Source organism: Heterodontus francisci, chromosome 29 (assembly GCF_036365525.1).
Source record: "Heterodontus francisci isolate sHetFra1 chromosome 29, sHetFra1.hap1, whole genome shotgun sequence".
NCBI classification, from domain to species: Eukaryota; Metazoa; Chordata; class Chondrichthyes; order Heterodontiformes; family Heterodontidae; genus Heterodontus; species Heterodontus francisci.
Window position 1 is genome coordinate 43,646,893 of NC_090399.1, and position 15,436 is coordinate 43,662,328.

Consider the following 15,436-nt stretch of genomic DNA (forward strand, 5'->3'; position numbering starts at 1 on the left):
GATTCCCTGTAAATACATAGAGACAGTGTCAGACACAGGAGGGGGAGGGGAAGGGGGATTCCCTGTAAATACATCGAGACAGTGTCAGACACAGGAGGGGGGAGGGGAGGGGAATCCTCTGTAATTACAAAGAGACAGTGTCAGACACAGTAGGGGAAAGAGGAAGGGGATTCCCTGTAAATACATCGAGACAGTGTCAGACACAGGAAGGGGGAGGGGAGGGGAATCCCTGTAAATACATAGAGACAGTGTCAGACACAGGAGGGGGGAGGGGAGGGGAATCCCCTGTAAATACATAGAGACAGTGTCAGACACAGGAGGGGGAGGGGGGAATCCCCTGTAAATACATAGAGACAGTGTCAGGCACAGGAGGGGGAGGGGGGAATCCCCTGTAAATACATAGAGACAGTGTCAAACACAGGAGGGGGAGGAGAGGGGAGGGGAATCCCCTGTAATTACAAAGAGACAGTGTCAGACACAGGAGGGGAAAGAGGAAGGGGATACCCGGTAAATACATAGAGACAGTGTCAGACACAGGAGGGGGAGGGGAAGGGGGATTCCCTGTAAATACATAGAGACAGTGTCAGACACAGGAGGGGAAAGAGGAAGGGGATTCCCTGTAAATACATCGAGACAGTGTCAGACACAGGAAGGGGGAGGGGAGGGGAATCCCTGTAAATACATAGAGACAGTGTCAGACACAGGAGGGGGGAGGGGAGGGGAATCCCCGGTAAATACATAGAGACAGTGTCAGACACAGGAGGGGAGGGGGATTTCCTGTAAATATATAGAGACAGTGTCAGACACAGGAGGGGGAGGGGAGGGGAGGGGAATCCCCTGTAATTACAAAGAGACATTGTCAGACACAGGAGGGGAAAGAGGAAGGGGATTCCCTGTAAATACATAGAGACAGTGTCAGACACAGGAGGGGGGAGGGGAGGGGAATCCCCTGTAATTACAAAGAGACAGTGTCAGACACAGGAGGGGAAAGAGGAAGGGGATTCCCTGTAAATACATAGAGACAGTGTCAAACACAGGAGGGGGAGGGGAGGGGAGGGAAATCCCCTGTAATTACAAAGAGACAGTGTCAGACACAGGAGGGGAAAGAGGAAGGGGATACCCGGTAAATACATAGAGACAGTGTCAGACACAGGAGGGGGAGGGGAAGGGGGATTCCCTGTAAATACATAGAGACAGTGTCAGACACAGGAAGGGGGAGGGGAGGGGAATCCCTGTAAATACATAGAGACAGTGTCAGACACAGGAGGGGGAGGGGAAGGGGGATTCCCTGTAAATACATAGAGACAGTGTCAGACACAGGAAGGGGGAGGGGAGGGGAATCCCTGTAAATACATAGAGACAGTGTCAGACACAGGAGGGGGGAGAGGAGGGGAATCCCCTGTAATTACAAAGAGACAGTGTCAGACACAGGAGGGGAAAGAGGAAGGGGATTCCCTGTAAATACATCGAGACAGTGTCAGACACAGGAAGGGGGAGAGGAGGGGAATCCCTGTAAATACATAGAGACAGTGTCAGACACAGGAGGGGGGAGGGGAGGGGAATCCCCTGTTAATACATAGAGACAGTGTCAGACACAGGAGGGGGAGGGGGGAATTCCCTGTAAATACATCGAGACAATGTCAGACACAGGAGGGGGAGGGGGGAATCCCCTGTAAATACATCGAGACATTGTCAGACACAGGAGGGGGGAGGGGAGGGGGGAATCCCCTGTAAATACACAGAGACAGCGTCAGACACAGGAGGGGGGAGGGGAGGGGAATCCCCTGTAATTACAAAGAGACAGTGTCAGACACAGGAGGGGAGGGGGATTCCCTGTAAATATATAGAGACAGTGTCAGACACAGGAGGGGGGGAGGGGAGGGGAATCCCCTGCAATTACAAAGAGACAGTGTCAGACACAGGAGGGAGGAGGGGAGGAGGATTCCCTGTAAATATATAGAGACAGTGTCAGACACAAGAAGGGGGAGGGGAGGGGAATCCCCTGTAATTACAAAGAGACAGTGTCAGACACAGGAGGGAGGAGGGTAGGGGGATTCCCTGTAAATATATAGAGACAGTGTCAGATACAGGAGGGGGGAGGGGAGGGGAATCCCCTGCAAATACATAGAGACAGTGTCAGACACAGGAGGGGAAAGAGGAGGGGGAATCCCCTGTAAATACATAGAGACAGTGTCAGACACAGGAGGGGAAAGAGGAGGGGGAATCCCCTGTAAATACATAGAGACAGTGTCAGACACAGGAGGGAAAAGAGGAGGGGGAAGCCCCTGTAATTACAAACAGACAGTCTCTGACGCAGGATTGGGGTGGGGAGGGGAATCCCCTGTAATTACAAAGAGACATTGTCAGACACAGGAGGGAAAAGAGGAGGGGGAATCCCCTGTAATTACAAAGAGACAGTGTCAGACAAAGGAGGGGGGAGGGGAGGGGAATCCCCTATAAATATATAGAGACAGTGTCAGACACAGGAGGGAAAAGAGGAGGGGGAATCCCCTTAATTACAAAGAGACAGTGTCAGACACAGGAGGGGAGGGGGATTCCCTGTAAATATATAGAGACAGTGTCAGACACAGGAGGGGGGAGGGGAGGGGAATCCCCTGTAATTACAAAGAGACAGTGTCAGACACAGGAGGGGAAAGAGGAAGGGGATTCCCTGTAAATACATAGAGACAGTGTCAAACACAGGAGGGGGAGGGGAGGGGAGGGAAATCCCCTGTAATTACAAAGAGACAGTGTCAGACACAGGAGGGGAAAGAGGAAGGGGATACCCGGTAAATACATAGAGACAGTGTCAGACACAGGAAGGGGGAGGGGAGGGGAATCCCTGTAAATACATAGAGACAGCGTCAGACACAGGAGGGGGGAGAGGAGGGGAATCCCCTGTAATTACAAAGAGACAGTGTCAGGCACAGGAGTGGGGGGGGGAGAGGAGGGGAATCCCTGTAAATACATAGAGACAGTGTCAGACACAGGAGGGGGGAGGGGAGGGGAATCCCCTGTAAATACATAGAGACAGTGTCAGACACAGGAGGGGGAGGGGGAATCCCCTGTAAATACATAGAGACAGTGTCAGACACAGGAGGGGGAGGGGGGAATCCCCTGTAAATACATCGAGACATTGTCAGACACAGGAGGGGGGAGGGGAGGGGGGAATCCCCTGTAAATACACAGAAACAGCGTCAGACACAGGAGGGGGGAGGGGAGGGGAATCCCCTGTAATTACAAAGAGACAGTGTCAGACACAGGAGGGAGGAGGGGAGGGGGAATTCCCTGTAAATATATAGAGACAGTGTCAGACACAGATGGGGGGGAGGGGAGGGGAATCCCCTGCAATTACAAAGAGACAGTGTCAGACACAGGAGGGAGGAGGGGAGGAGGATTCCCTGTAAATATATAGAGACAGTGTCAGACACAAGAAGGGGGAGGGAAGGGGAATCCCCTGTAATTACAAAGAGACAGTGTCAGACACAGGAGGGAGGAGGGGAGGGGGATTCCCTGTAAATATATAGAGACAGTGTCAGATACAGGAGGGGGGAGGGGAGGGGAATCCCCTGTAAATACATAGAGACAGTGTCAGACACAGGAGGGGAAAGAGGAGGGGGAATCCCCTGTAAATACATAGAGACAGTGTCAGACACAGGAGGGAAAAGAGGAGGGGGAAGCCCCTGTAATTACAAAGAGACAGTGTCTGACGCAGGATTGGGGTGGGGAGGGGAATCCCCTGTAATTACAAAGAGACATTGTCAGACACAGGAGGGAAAAGAGGAGGGGGAATCCCCTTAATTACAAAGAGACAGTGTCAGACACAGGAGGGGGGAGGGGAGGGGAATCCCCTATAAATACATAGAGACAGTGTCAGACACAGGAGGGAAAAGAGGAGGGGGAATCCCCTTAATTACAAAGAGACAGTGTCAGACACAGGAGGGGAGGGGGATTCCCTGTAAATATATAGAGACAGTGTCAGACACAGGAGGGGGGAGGGGAGGGGAATCCCCTGTAATTACAAAGAGACAGTGTCAGACACAGGAGGGGAAAGAGGAAGGGGATTCCCTGTAAATACATAGAGACAGTGTCAAACACAGGAGGGGGAGGGGAGGGGAGGGGAATCCCCTGTAATTACAAAGAGACAGTGTCAGACACAGGAGGGGAGGGGGATTCCCTGTAAATATATAGAGACAGTGTCAGACACAGGAGGGGGGAGGGGAGGGGAATCCCCTGTAATTACAAAGAGACAGTGTCAGACACAGGAGGGGAAAGAGGAAGGGGATTCCCTGTAAATACATAGAGACAGTGTCAAACACAGGAGGGGGAGGGGAGGGGAAGGGAATCCCCTGTAATTACAAAGAGACAGTGTCAGACACAGGAGGGGAAAGAGGAAGGGGATACCCGGTAAATACATAGAGACAGTGTCAGACACAGGAGGGGGAGGGGAAAGGGGATTCCCTGTAAATACATAGAGACAGTGTCAGACACAGGAGGGGAAAGAGGAAGGGGATTCCCTGTAAATACATAGAGACAGTGTCAAACACAGGAGGGGGAGGGGAGGGGAGGGGAATCCCCTGTAATTACAAAGAGACAGTGTCAGACACAGGAGGGGAAAGAGGAAGGGGATACCCGGTAAATACATAGAGACAGTGTCAGACACAGGAGGGGGAGGGGAAAGGGGATTCCCTGTAAATACATAGAGACAGTGTCAAACACAGGAGGGGGAGGGGAGGGGAGGGAAATCCCCTGTAATTACAAAGAGACAGTGTCAGACACAGGAGGGGAAAGAGGAAGGGGATACCCGGTAAATACATAGAGACAGTGTCAGACACAGGAGGGGGAGGGGAAAGGGGATTCCCTGTAAATACATAGAGACAGTGTCAGACACAGGAAGGGGGAGGGGAGGGGAATCCCTGTAAATACATAGAGACAGTGTCAGACACAGGAGGGGGGAGAGGAGGGGAATCCCCTGTAATTACAAAGAGACAGTGTCAGACACAGGAGGGGGGGGGGAGAGGAGGGGAATCCCTGTAAATACATAGAGACAGTATCAGACACAGGAGGGGGGAGGGGAGGGGAATCCCCTGTAAATACATAGAGACAGTGTCAGACACAGGAGGGGGAGGGGGAATCCCCTGTAAATACATAGAGACAGTGTCAGACACAGGAGGGGGAGGGGGGAATCCCCTGTAAATACATCGAGACATTGTCAGACACAGGAGGGGGGAGGGGAGGGGGGAATCCCCTGTAAATACACAGAGACAGCGTCAGACACAGGAGGGGGGAGGGGAGGGGAATCCCCTGTAATTACAAAGAGACAGTGTCAGACACAGGAGGGAGGAGGGGAGGGGGATTCCCTGTAAATATATAGAGACAGTGTCAGACACAGGAGGGGGGGAGGGGAGGGGAATCCCCTGCAATTACAAAGAGACAGTGTCAGACACAGGAGGGAGGAGGGGAGGAGGATTCCCTGTAAATATATAGAGACAGTGTCAGACACAAGAAGGGGGAGGGGAGGGGAATCCCCTGTAATTACAAAGAGACAGTGTCAGACACAGGAGGGAGGAGGGGAGGGGGATTCCCTGTAAATATATAGAGACAGTGTCAGACACAGGAGGGAGGAGGGGAGGGGAATCCACTGTAAATACACAGAGACAGTGTCAGACACAGGAGGGGGGAGGGGAGTGGAATCCCCTATAAATACATAGAGACAGTGTCAGACACAGGAGGGAAAAGAGGAGGGGGAAGCCCCTGTAATTACAAAGAGACATTGTCAGACACAGGAGGGAAAAGAGGAGGGGGAATCCCCTGTAATTACAAAGAGACAGTGTCAGACACAGGAGGGGGGAGGGGAGGGGAATCCCCTATAAATACATAGAGACAGTGTCAGACACAGGAGGGAAAAGAGGAGGGGGAATCCCCTTAATTACAAAGAGACAGTGTCAGACACAGGAGGGGAGGGGGATTCCCTGTAAATATATAGAGACAGTGTCAGACAAAGGAGGGGAAAGAGGAGGGGGAATCCCCTGTAAATACATAGAGACATTGTCAGACACAGGAGGGGAGGGAAATCCCCTGTAATTACAAAGAGACAGTGTCAGACACAGGAGGGGGGAGGGGAGGGGGGAATCCCCTGTAAATACACAGAAACAGCGTCAGACACAGGAGGGGGGAGGGGAGGGGAATCCCCTGTAAATACAAAGAGACAGTGTCAGACACAGGAGGGTGGAGGGGAGGGGAATCCCCTATAAATGCATAGAGACAGTGTCAGACACAGGAGGGGGCAGGGGAGGGGAATCCCCTATAAATACATAGAGACAGTGTCAGACACAGGAGGGGGGACAGGAGGGGGATCCCCTGTAAATACATAGAGACAGTCAGACACAGGAGGGGGGAGGGGAGGGGAATCCCCTATAAATACATAGAAAAAATGTCAGACACAGGAGGGGGGAGGGGAGGGGAATCCCCTATAAATACATAGAGACAGTGTCAGACACAGGAGGGGGGAGGGGACAGGAATTCCCTGTAATTACACAGAGACAGTTTCAGACACAGGAAGGAGGAGGGGAGGGGGATTCCCTGTAAATACATAGAGACAGTGTCAGACACAGGAGGGGGGAGGGGAGGGGGATTCCTTGTAAATACAAAGAGACAGTGTCAGACACAGGAGGGAGGAGGGGAGGGGGATTCCCTGTAAATATATAGAGACAGTGTCAGACACAGGAGGGGGGAGGGGAGGGGAATCCCCTGTAATTACAAAGAGACAGTGTCAGACACAGGAGCGGGGAGGGGAGGGGAATCCCCTGTAATTACAAAGAGACAGTGTCAGACACAGGAGGGGGGAGGGGAGGGGAATCCCCTGTAAATACATAGAGACAGTGTCAGACACAGGAGGGGAGGGGGATTCCCTGTAAATATATAGAGACAGTGTCAGTCACAGGAGGGGAAAGAGGAGGCGGAATCCCCTGTAAATACATAGAGACAGTGTCAGACACAGGAGGGAAAAGAGGAGGGGGAAGCCCCTGTAAATACATAGAGACAGTGTCAGACACAGGAGGGTAAAGAGAAGGGGGAAGCCCCTGTAATTACAAAGAGACAGTGTCTGACGCAGGATTGGGGTGGGGAGGGGAATCCCCTGTAATTACAAAGAGACAATGTCAGACACATTTGGGAAAAGAGGAGGGGGAATCCCCTGTAATTACAAAGAGACAGTGTCAGACACAGGAGGGGGGAGGGGAGGGGAATCCCCTATAAATACATAGAGACAGTGTCAGACACAGGAGGGGAGGGGGATTCCCTGTAAATATATAGAGACAGTGTCAGACACAGGAGGGGGAAGGGGAGGGGATTCCCCTGTAAATACATAGAGACAGTGTCAGACACAGGAGGGGAGGGGGATTCCCTGTAAATATATAGAGACAGTGTCAGACACAGGAGGGGGGAGGGGAGGGGAATCCCCTGTAATTACAAAGAGACAGTGTCAGACACAGGAGGGGGAGGGGAGGGGAATCCGCTGTAAATACATAGAGACAGTGTCAGACACAGGAGGGGAGGGGGATTCCCTGTAAATATATAGAGAAAGTGTCAGACACAGGAGGGGGGAGGGGAGGGGAATCCCCTGTAATTACAAAGAGACAGTGTCAGACACAGGAGGGGGGAGGGGAGGGGAATCCCCTATAAATACATAGAGACAGGGTCAGACACAGGAGGGGAGGGGGAATCCCCTGTAAATACATAGAGACAGTGTCAGACACAGGAGGGGGGAGGGGAGGGGAATCGCCTATAAATACATAGAGACAGTGTCAGACACAGGAGGGGGGACAGGAGGGGGAATCCCCTGTAAATACATAGAGACAGTGTCAGACACAGGAGGGGGAGGAGGGAATCTCCTATAAATACATAGAGACAGTGTCAGACACAGGAGGGGAAAGAGGAGGGGGAATCCCCTGTAAATACATAGAGACATTGTCAGACACAGGAGGGGAGGGGGATTCCCTGTAAATATATAGAGACAGTGTCAGACACAGGAGGGGGGAGGGGAGGGGAATCCCCTGTAATTACAAAGAGACAGTGTCAGACACAGGAGGGGGGAGGGGAGGGGAATCCCCTATAAATACATAGAGACAGTGTCAGACACAGGAGGGGGTACAGGAGGGGGAATCCCCTGTAAATACATAGAGACAGTCAGACACAGGAGGGGGGAGGGGAGGGGAATCCCCTATAAATACATAGAGACAGTGTCAGACACAGGAGGGGGGAGGGGAGGGGAATCCCTATAAATACATAGAGACAGTGTCAGACACAGGAGGGGGGAGGGGAGGGGAATCCCCTGTAATTCCAAAGAGACAGTGTCAGACACAGGAGGGAGGAGGGGAGGGGGCTCCTGTAATTACAAAGAGACAGTGTCAGACACAGGACGCGGGAGTGGACAGGAAACCCCTGTAAATACATAGAGACGGCGTCAGGCACAGGAAGGGAAAGGGAGGGGCATCCCCTATAAATACATAGAGGCAGTGTCAGACACAGGAGGGGGGAGGGGACAGGAATCTTCTGTAAATACAGAGAGACGGCATCGAACACAGGAGGGGGGAGGGGAGGAGGGATGAGAAACTGAAAGGAAGATGTGGCGGTGAGGGTGTGTATGTAGGAGGAAGGGGAGGGGGAGAGGGAAGGCTGAGGATAATGGTATGTGGTTGCGAGGGAGGATGAGAGTGGCGGGGTAGTGGAATAGGGCTGAGTTGAAAAATGTGGGGGCAGGAGGGACGGAGGTGAAAGAGGAGCTGGGATATTGGAGGTGGAAGGGAAGAGATGGTCAAGATGGGTGGAGTGTAGGTGAGTGGAGGAGGCGAGGTGAAGAGTAAGGGCGAAGGACTGGGGAATAGGGGAGGAAAGGGAGGAGGGCAGACAGTGTGGACGAGGAGGGCAAACGGGAGTAAGGGAAGAGGAGGGGGGTGATGGGGAGGGAGAGGGCTCCCCTCTACCAGTAGGGGAAGCAAGGAACCTCTCTCATGCTAACAGGGATACACAGCACTGGTGGTGGCCGTCAGTACAGGTTTGGATACTCACTGGCTCAACAACTGCAGGCTCCCCTTTCTCTCCCTTCAATCCGCTCAGGGCCATCTGAAAAATAAAACCCTTTGTCATTAAAGCAGAAAAATAGTGCATTCTCGTTGCAAACACCAGAACCTGCTGGAGGCTGAAAGACGGCCGGTGACTGCATACTGACCGACTCATGTGCTCCCGGCCTGGGATGCGTGGGTTGGGGCTTAGTAAACACGCACACCACAGTGCCGGGTTGGTGTAAGCGGGAAAGTGACTCGGTCGGCTCCTCGTTGAAGTTGTCAAATTCAGATGCCAGTTTCGACTGGTTTTGCAGGGGATTGGGATTGGCGAGGGCTGGCATGGCATTGGGACAAGGCTGATAATCACAGAGCTGGCACCGATCGGACTGGCACTGATCGGGATGGCACTCGACGATTCCTATGTCTACCTGTTGCTCTCGTTACAGGACGTCCCTTTCTGTCATATTTTATCATATTACAATAACTTACCTGCCCAGTAAACAATGCCTGATGGTCACCACCCGTCTGCTGTCTGCCAATCCCTCCCACCGTCTATACTCCTCCAGACACCTTGGCAGCCGAATGTGGCCAGAGTTCAGCTGTTGCAGGCGTTGGATGGTGGGGGCAGCAGTGCTGGGGGGCGGGGGGTGGGAAACTGAAGAGCGAGCATTGTAAGCAGTATCATTACTAAAGTTGGCATGGCTGAGGAAATGATGTAATTGGAAATGGTCACTCAACATCGGCTGACATCAGTAACATGCATGATGGCGCCCAACTTCGAACATGAAGTGGCATCATGCACAACAGGATATTACATCAATAGCGAGCTGGCATCGCTAGACAGATACCATCACAGGAACTGGCAGCCAGTGTTAGAAAGTGAATGATGGTATCACTGAATGAGAGATAACATCACCCAGTTCACCGCCCAGCATCAGAAAGCTGGACATTACATCAACCAAGAAGCGATATCAGCAACCAGGAAATTACATCACATGTTAACAGCGAGTGTACCAAGGCATGACTAAACAGGAGATGACATCACTGCAGCAGGGGGTGAAATCACGCAGATGAAGGTGTAAAGAAGATGTCAGGAAGTGCGGTGTTAATAACAGAGAGGCAGAAGGAGAGAGCGTCAAAGAAATAGAGGCAGATAGACATTTACAAAACATGACAAGACGACCATATTGCATTGGAAGAGCACAGGTGGACACCATAGGGGAGCAGAAGAGAAACGTGAAGAAGCAGAACAAAAAGGGGCTTTGGAGACAACGTGTAGAGAGACCAGGAGACGACGTGTACAGAGACCAGGAGACGACGTGTACAGAGACCAGGAGACGACGCATACAAAGACCAGGAAATGACGCGTACAGAGACTAGGAAATGACGCGTACAGATACCAGGAGACAACGTGTACAGAGACCAGGAGACGAAGCGTACAGAGACCAGGAAACAATTTGTACAGAGACCTAGAGACAATGTGTACAGAGACCAGGAAACAACAAAACAGAGACCAGGAGACAATGTGTACAGAGACTAGGAAACGACGTTTACAGAGACTAGGAGAGGATGTGTACAGAGACCAGGAAACAACGTGTACAGAGACCAGGAGACGATGTGTACAGAAACCAGGAAACAACAAAACAGAGACCAGGAGACGACGTGTACAGAGGCCAGGAGAAGACGTGTACAGAGGCCAGGAGACGACGTGTACAGAGGCCAGGAGACGACGTGTACAGAGACCAGGAGACGACGTGTACAGAGACCAGGAGACGACGTGTACAGAGACCAGGGTATGATGTGTAGAGGGATCTGGAGATGACGTGTACAGAGACCAGGAGACGACGTGTACAGAGACCAGGAACCGACATGTACAGAGACCAGGTGACGACGAGTAGAAAGGCCAGGAAATGACGCGTACAGAGACTAGGAAATGACGCGCACAGATACCAGGAGACAACGTGTACAGAGACCAGGAGACGATGCGTACAGAGACCAGGAAACAATTTGTACAGAGACCTAGAGACAATGTGTACAGAGACCAGGAAACAACAAAACAGAGACCAGGAGACAATGTGTACAGAAACCAGGAAACAATGTGTACAGAGACCAGGAAACAACAAAACAGAGACGAGGAGAGGATGTGTACAGAGACCAGGAAACAACGTGTATAGAGACCAGGAGACGATGTGTACAGAGACCAGGAAACAACAAAACAGAGACTAGGAGAGGATGTGTACAGAGACCAGGAGACGATGTGTACAGAAACCAGGAAACAACAAAACAGAGGCCAGGAGACGACGTGTACAGAGACCAGGAGACGATGTGTACAGAAACCAGGAAACAACAAAACAGAGGCCAGGAGACGACGTGTACAGAGACCAGGAGACGACGTGTACAGAGACCAGGGTATGATGTGTAGAGGGATCTGGAGATGACGTGTACAGAGACCAGGAGACGACGTGTACAGTGACCAGGAACCGACATGTACAGAGACCAGGTGACGACGTGTAGAAAGGCCAGGAGATGATCCACCAGGACTTGGTGGATGATGAGCCTAGGGAAGGGAGTGTAGATAGTCTCTCATCTATCATCTCATTATCACAAAAGAGGAGGTGTTGGGTGTCTTGCAAAGCATTAAGGTAGATAAGTCCTCAGGGCCTGATGGGATCTACCCCAGAATACTGAGGGAGGCAAGGGAAGAAATTTCTGAGGCCTTGACAGAAATCTTTGCATCCTCATTGGCTACAGGTGAGGTCCCAGAGGACTGGAGAATAGCCAATGTTGTTCCTTTGTTTAAGAAGGGTGGCAAGGATAATCCAGGAAATTATAGGCCTGTGAGCCTTACGTCAGTGGTAGGGAAACTATTAGAGAGGAGTATTCGGGACAGGATTTACTCCTATTTGGAAACAAACGAACTTATTAGCGAGAGGCAGCATGGTTTTGTGAAGGGGAGGTCGTGTCTCACTAATTTGAATGAGTTTTTTGAGGAAGTGACGAAGATGATTGATGAGGAGAAGGGCAGTGGATGTTATCTATATGGACTTCAGTAAAGCCTTTGACAAGGTCCCTCATGGCAGACTGGTACAAAAGGTGAAGTCACATGGGATCAGAGGTGAGCTGGCAAGATGGATACAGAACTGGCTCTGTCATAGACTGAAGGTAGCAGTGAAAGGGTGCTTTTCTGAATGGAGGGATGTGACTAGTGGTGTTCTGCAGGGATCAGTGCTGGGACCTTTGCTCTTTGTAGTATATATAAATGATTTGGAGGAAAATGTAGCTGGTCTGATTAGTAAGTTTGCGGATGACACAAAGGTTGGTGGTGTGGATATTGATGAGGATTGTCAGAGGATACAGCAGGATATAGATCGGTTGGAGACTTGGGCGGAGAAATGGCAGATGGAGGTTAATCCACACAAATGTGAGGTAATGCATTTTGGAAAGTCTAATGCAGGTGGGAAGTATACAGTAAATGGCAGAACCCATAGGAGTATTGACAGGCAGAGAGATCTGGGCGTACAGGTCCACAGGTCACTGAAAGTGGCAACGCAGGTGGATAAGGTAGTCAAGAAGGCATACGGCATGCTTGCCTTCATCGGTTGAGGCACAGAGTATAAAAATTGGCAAGTCATGCTGCATCTCTACGGAACTTTAGTTAGGCCACATTTAGAATATTGCGTGCAATTCTGGTCACCACACTACCAGAAGGACATGGAGGCTTTGGCGAGGGTACAGAAGAGATTTACCAGGATGTTGCCTGGTCTGGAGGGCATTAGCTATGAGGAGAGGTTGGATAAACCCGGATTGTTTTCACTGGAACGACGGAGGTGGAGGGGCGACATGATAGAGGTTTACAAAGTTATGAGCGACATGGACAGAGTGGATAGTCAGAAGCTTTTTCCCAGGGTGGAAGAGTCAGTTACTAGGGGACATCGGTCTAAGGTGCGAGGGGCAAAATTTAGAGGGGATGTGCGAGGCAAGTTCTTTACACAGAGGGTGGTGAGTGCCTGGAACTTGCTGCCGGGGGAGGTGCTGGAAGCAGGTACAATAGCGATGTTTAAGAGGCATCTTGACAAATACATGAATAGGATGCGAATAGGGGGATGCGGTCCGCGGAAGTGCAGAAGGTTTTAGTTTAGGCAGGCATCAAGATTGGCGCAGGCTTGGAGGGCCGAATGGCCTGTTCCTGTGCTGTACTGTTCTTTGTTCTTTTGTTTGTTCTTTGTGTACAGAGAACAGGAGACGATGTGTACAGAGACCAGGAGACGATGTGTACAGAGATCAGGAAATGATGTGTGGAGGGATCTGGAGATGACATGTAGAGAGACGAGGAGACAATGTGTACAAAGACCAGGAGACGATGTGTACAGAGACCAGGAAATGATGTGTAGAGGGATCTGGAGATGACATGTAGAGAGACGAGGAGACAATGTGTACAGAGACCAGGAGACGATGTGTACAGAGACCAGGAAATGATGTCTAGAGGGATCTGGAGATGACATGTAGAGAGACGAGGAGACAATGTGTACAAAGACCAGGAGACGATGTGTACAGAGACCAGGAGACGATGTGTATAGAGTCCAGGAGACAATGTGTACAGAAACCAGAAGGCGATGTGCACAGAGACCAGGAGACGATATGTACAGAGACCAGGAGATGATGTGTACAGAGAACAGGAAACAAAGTGTACAGAGACATAGAGACGACCTGTAGAAAGACTAGGAGACTACGTGTACAGATACCAGGACACGACATGCACAGAAACCAGGAGACGAGGTGTACAGAGACCAGGAGACGAGGTGTACAGAGACCAGGAGACGAGGTGTACAGAGACTAGGACATGACGTGTGCAGAGACAAGGAGACGATGTGTACAGAGTCCAGGAGATGATGTGTACAGAGACCAGGAGACGATGTGCACAAAGACTAGGAGACTACGTGTACAGAGACCAGGAGACGACGTGTACAGAGACAAGGAGACGATGTGTACAGAGACCAGGAGATGATGTGTACAGAGACCAGGAGGCGATGTGCACAAAGACTAGGAGACAATGTGTACAGAGACCAGGAGACGATGTGCACAAAGACTAGGAGACTACGTGTACAGATACCAGGACACGACATGTACAGAGACAAGGAGACGATGTGTACAGAGACCAGGAGATGATGTGTACAGAGACCAGGAGACTACGTGTACAGAGACCAGGAGACGACATGCACAGAGACCAGGAGACGAGGTGTACAGAGACCAGGAGACGAGGTGTACAGAGACCAGGAGACGAGGTGTACAGAGACTAGGATACTACATGTACAGAGACCAGGAGACAACATGCACAGAGACCAGGAGACGAGGTGTACAGAGACCAGGAGACAACATGTAGAGACCAGGAGACGATGCGTACAAAGACAAGGAGACGACGTGTACAGAGACCAGGAAACGACGTGTACAGAGACAAGGAGACGAGGTGTACAGAGACCAGGAGACGATGCGTACAGAGACCAGGAGACAACGTGTACAGAGACCAGGACACAACGTGTACAGAGACCTAGAGACGATGTGTACAGAGACCAGGAAACAACAAAACAGAGACCAGGAGACAATGTGTACAGAGACCAGGAAACAACGTGTCCAGAGTCCAGGAAACAACATGTACAGAGACCAGGAGGCGACGTGTAAAGAGACAAGGAAATGACGTGTACAGAGACAAGGAGATAACGTGTACAGAGACCAGGAGACAACATGTACAGAGACCAGGAGACGACGTGTACAGAGACCAGGGTATGATGTGTAGAGGGATCTGGAGATGACGTGTACAGAGACCAGGAGACGACGTGTACAGAGACCAGGAGACGATGTGTACAGAGACCAGAAAATGATGTGTAGAGGGATCTGGAGATGATATGTAGAGAGACCAAGAAATAACATGTACAGAGACCTAGAGATGATGTGTACAGAGACCAGGAAACAACAAAACAGAGACCAGGAGACAATGTGTACAGAGACCAGTAGACAATGTGTACAGAGACCAGAAGCGAGGTGCACAGAGACCAGGAGACGACGTGTACAGAGACCAGGAGACGAGGTGTACAGGGACCAGGAGACGACAGGTACAGGGACCAGGAAACGATGTGCACAGAGGCCAGGAGCCGATGAGTACAGAGACCAGGAGATGACGTGTACAGAGATCAGGAGACGAGGTGCACAGAGACCAGGAGACGACGTGTACAGAGACCAGGAGACGAGGTGTACAGGGACCAGGAGACAACATGTCCAGAGACCAGGAGACGTTGCGTACAAAGACAAGGAGATGACGTGTACAGAGACAAGGAAATGACATGTACAGAGACCACAAGACAACGTGTACAGAGATC

The 15,436-nt window shown here is 51.2% G+C and overlaps 1 protein-coding gene across 1 annotated transcript in view; it reads right to left on the bottom strand.

Annotated features, from left to right (window-relative positions):
* The window catches only part of LOC137345808 (collagen alpha-2(XI) chain-like), a 730,020-nt gene that overhangs the window by 482,449 nt on the left and 232,135 nt on the right, over positions 1-15,436 (bottom strand). Inside the window, exon 11 of the mRNA XM_068009057.1 lies at positions 9,070-9,123. Coding sequence (XP_067865158.1) covers positions 9,070-9,123 — 54 coding nt within the window. The remainder of the gene's footprint in view (positions 1-9,069; positions 9,124-15,436) is intronic.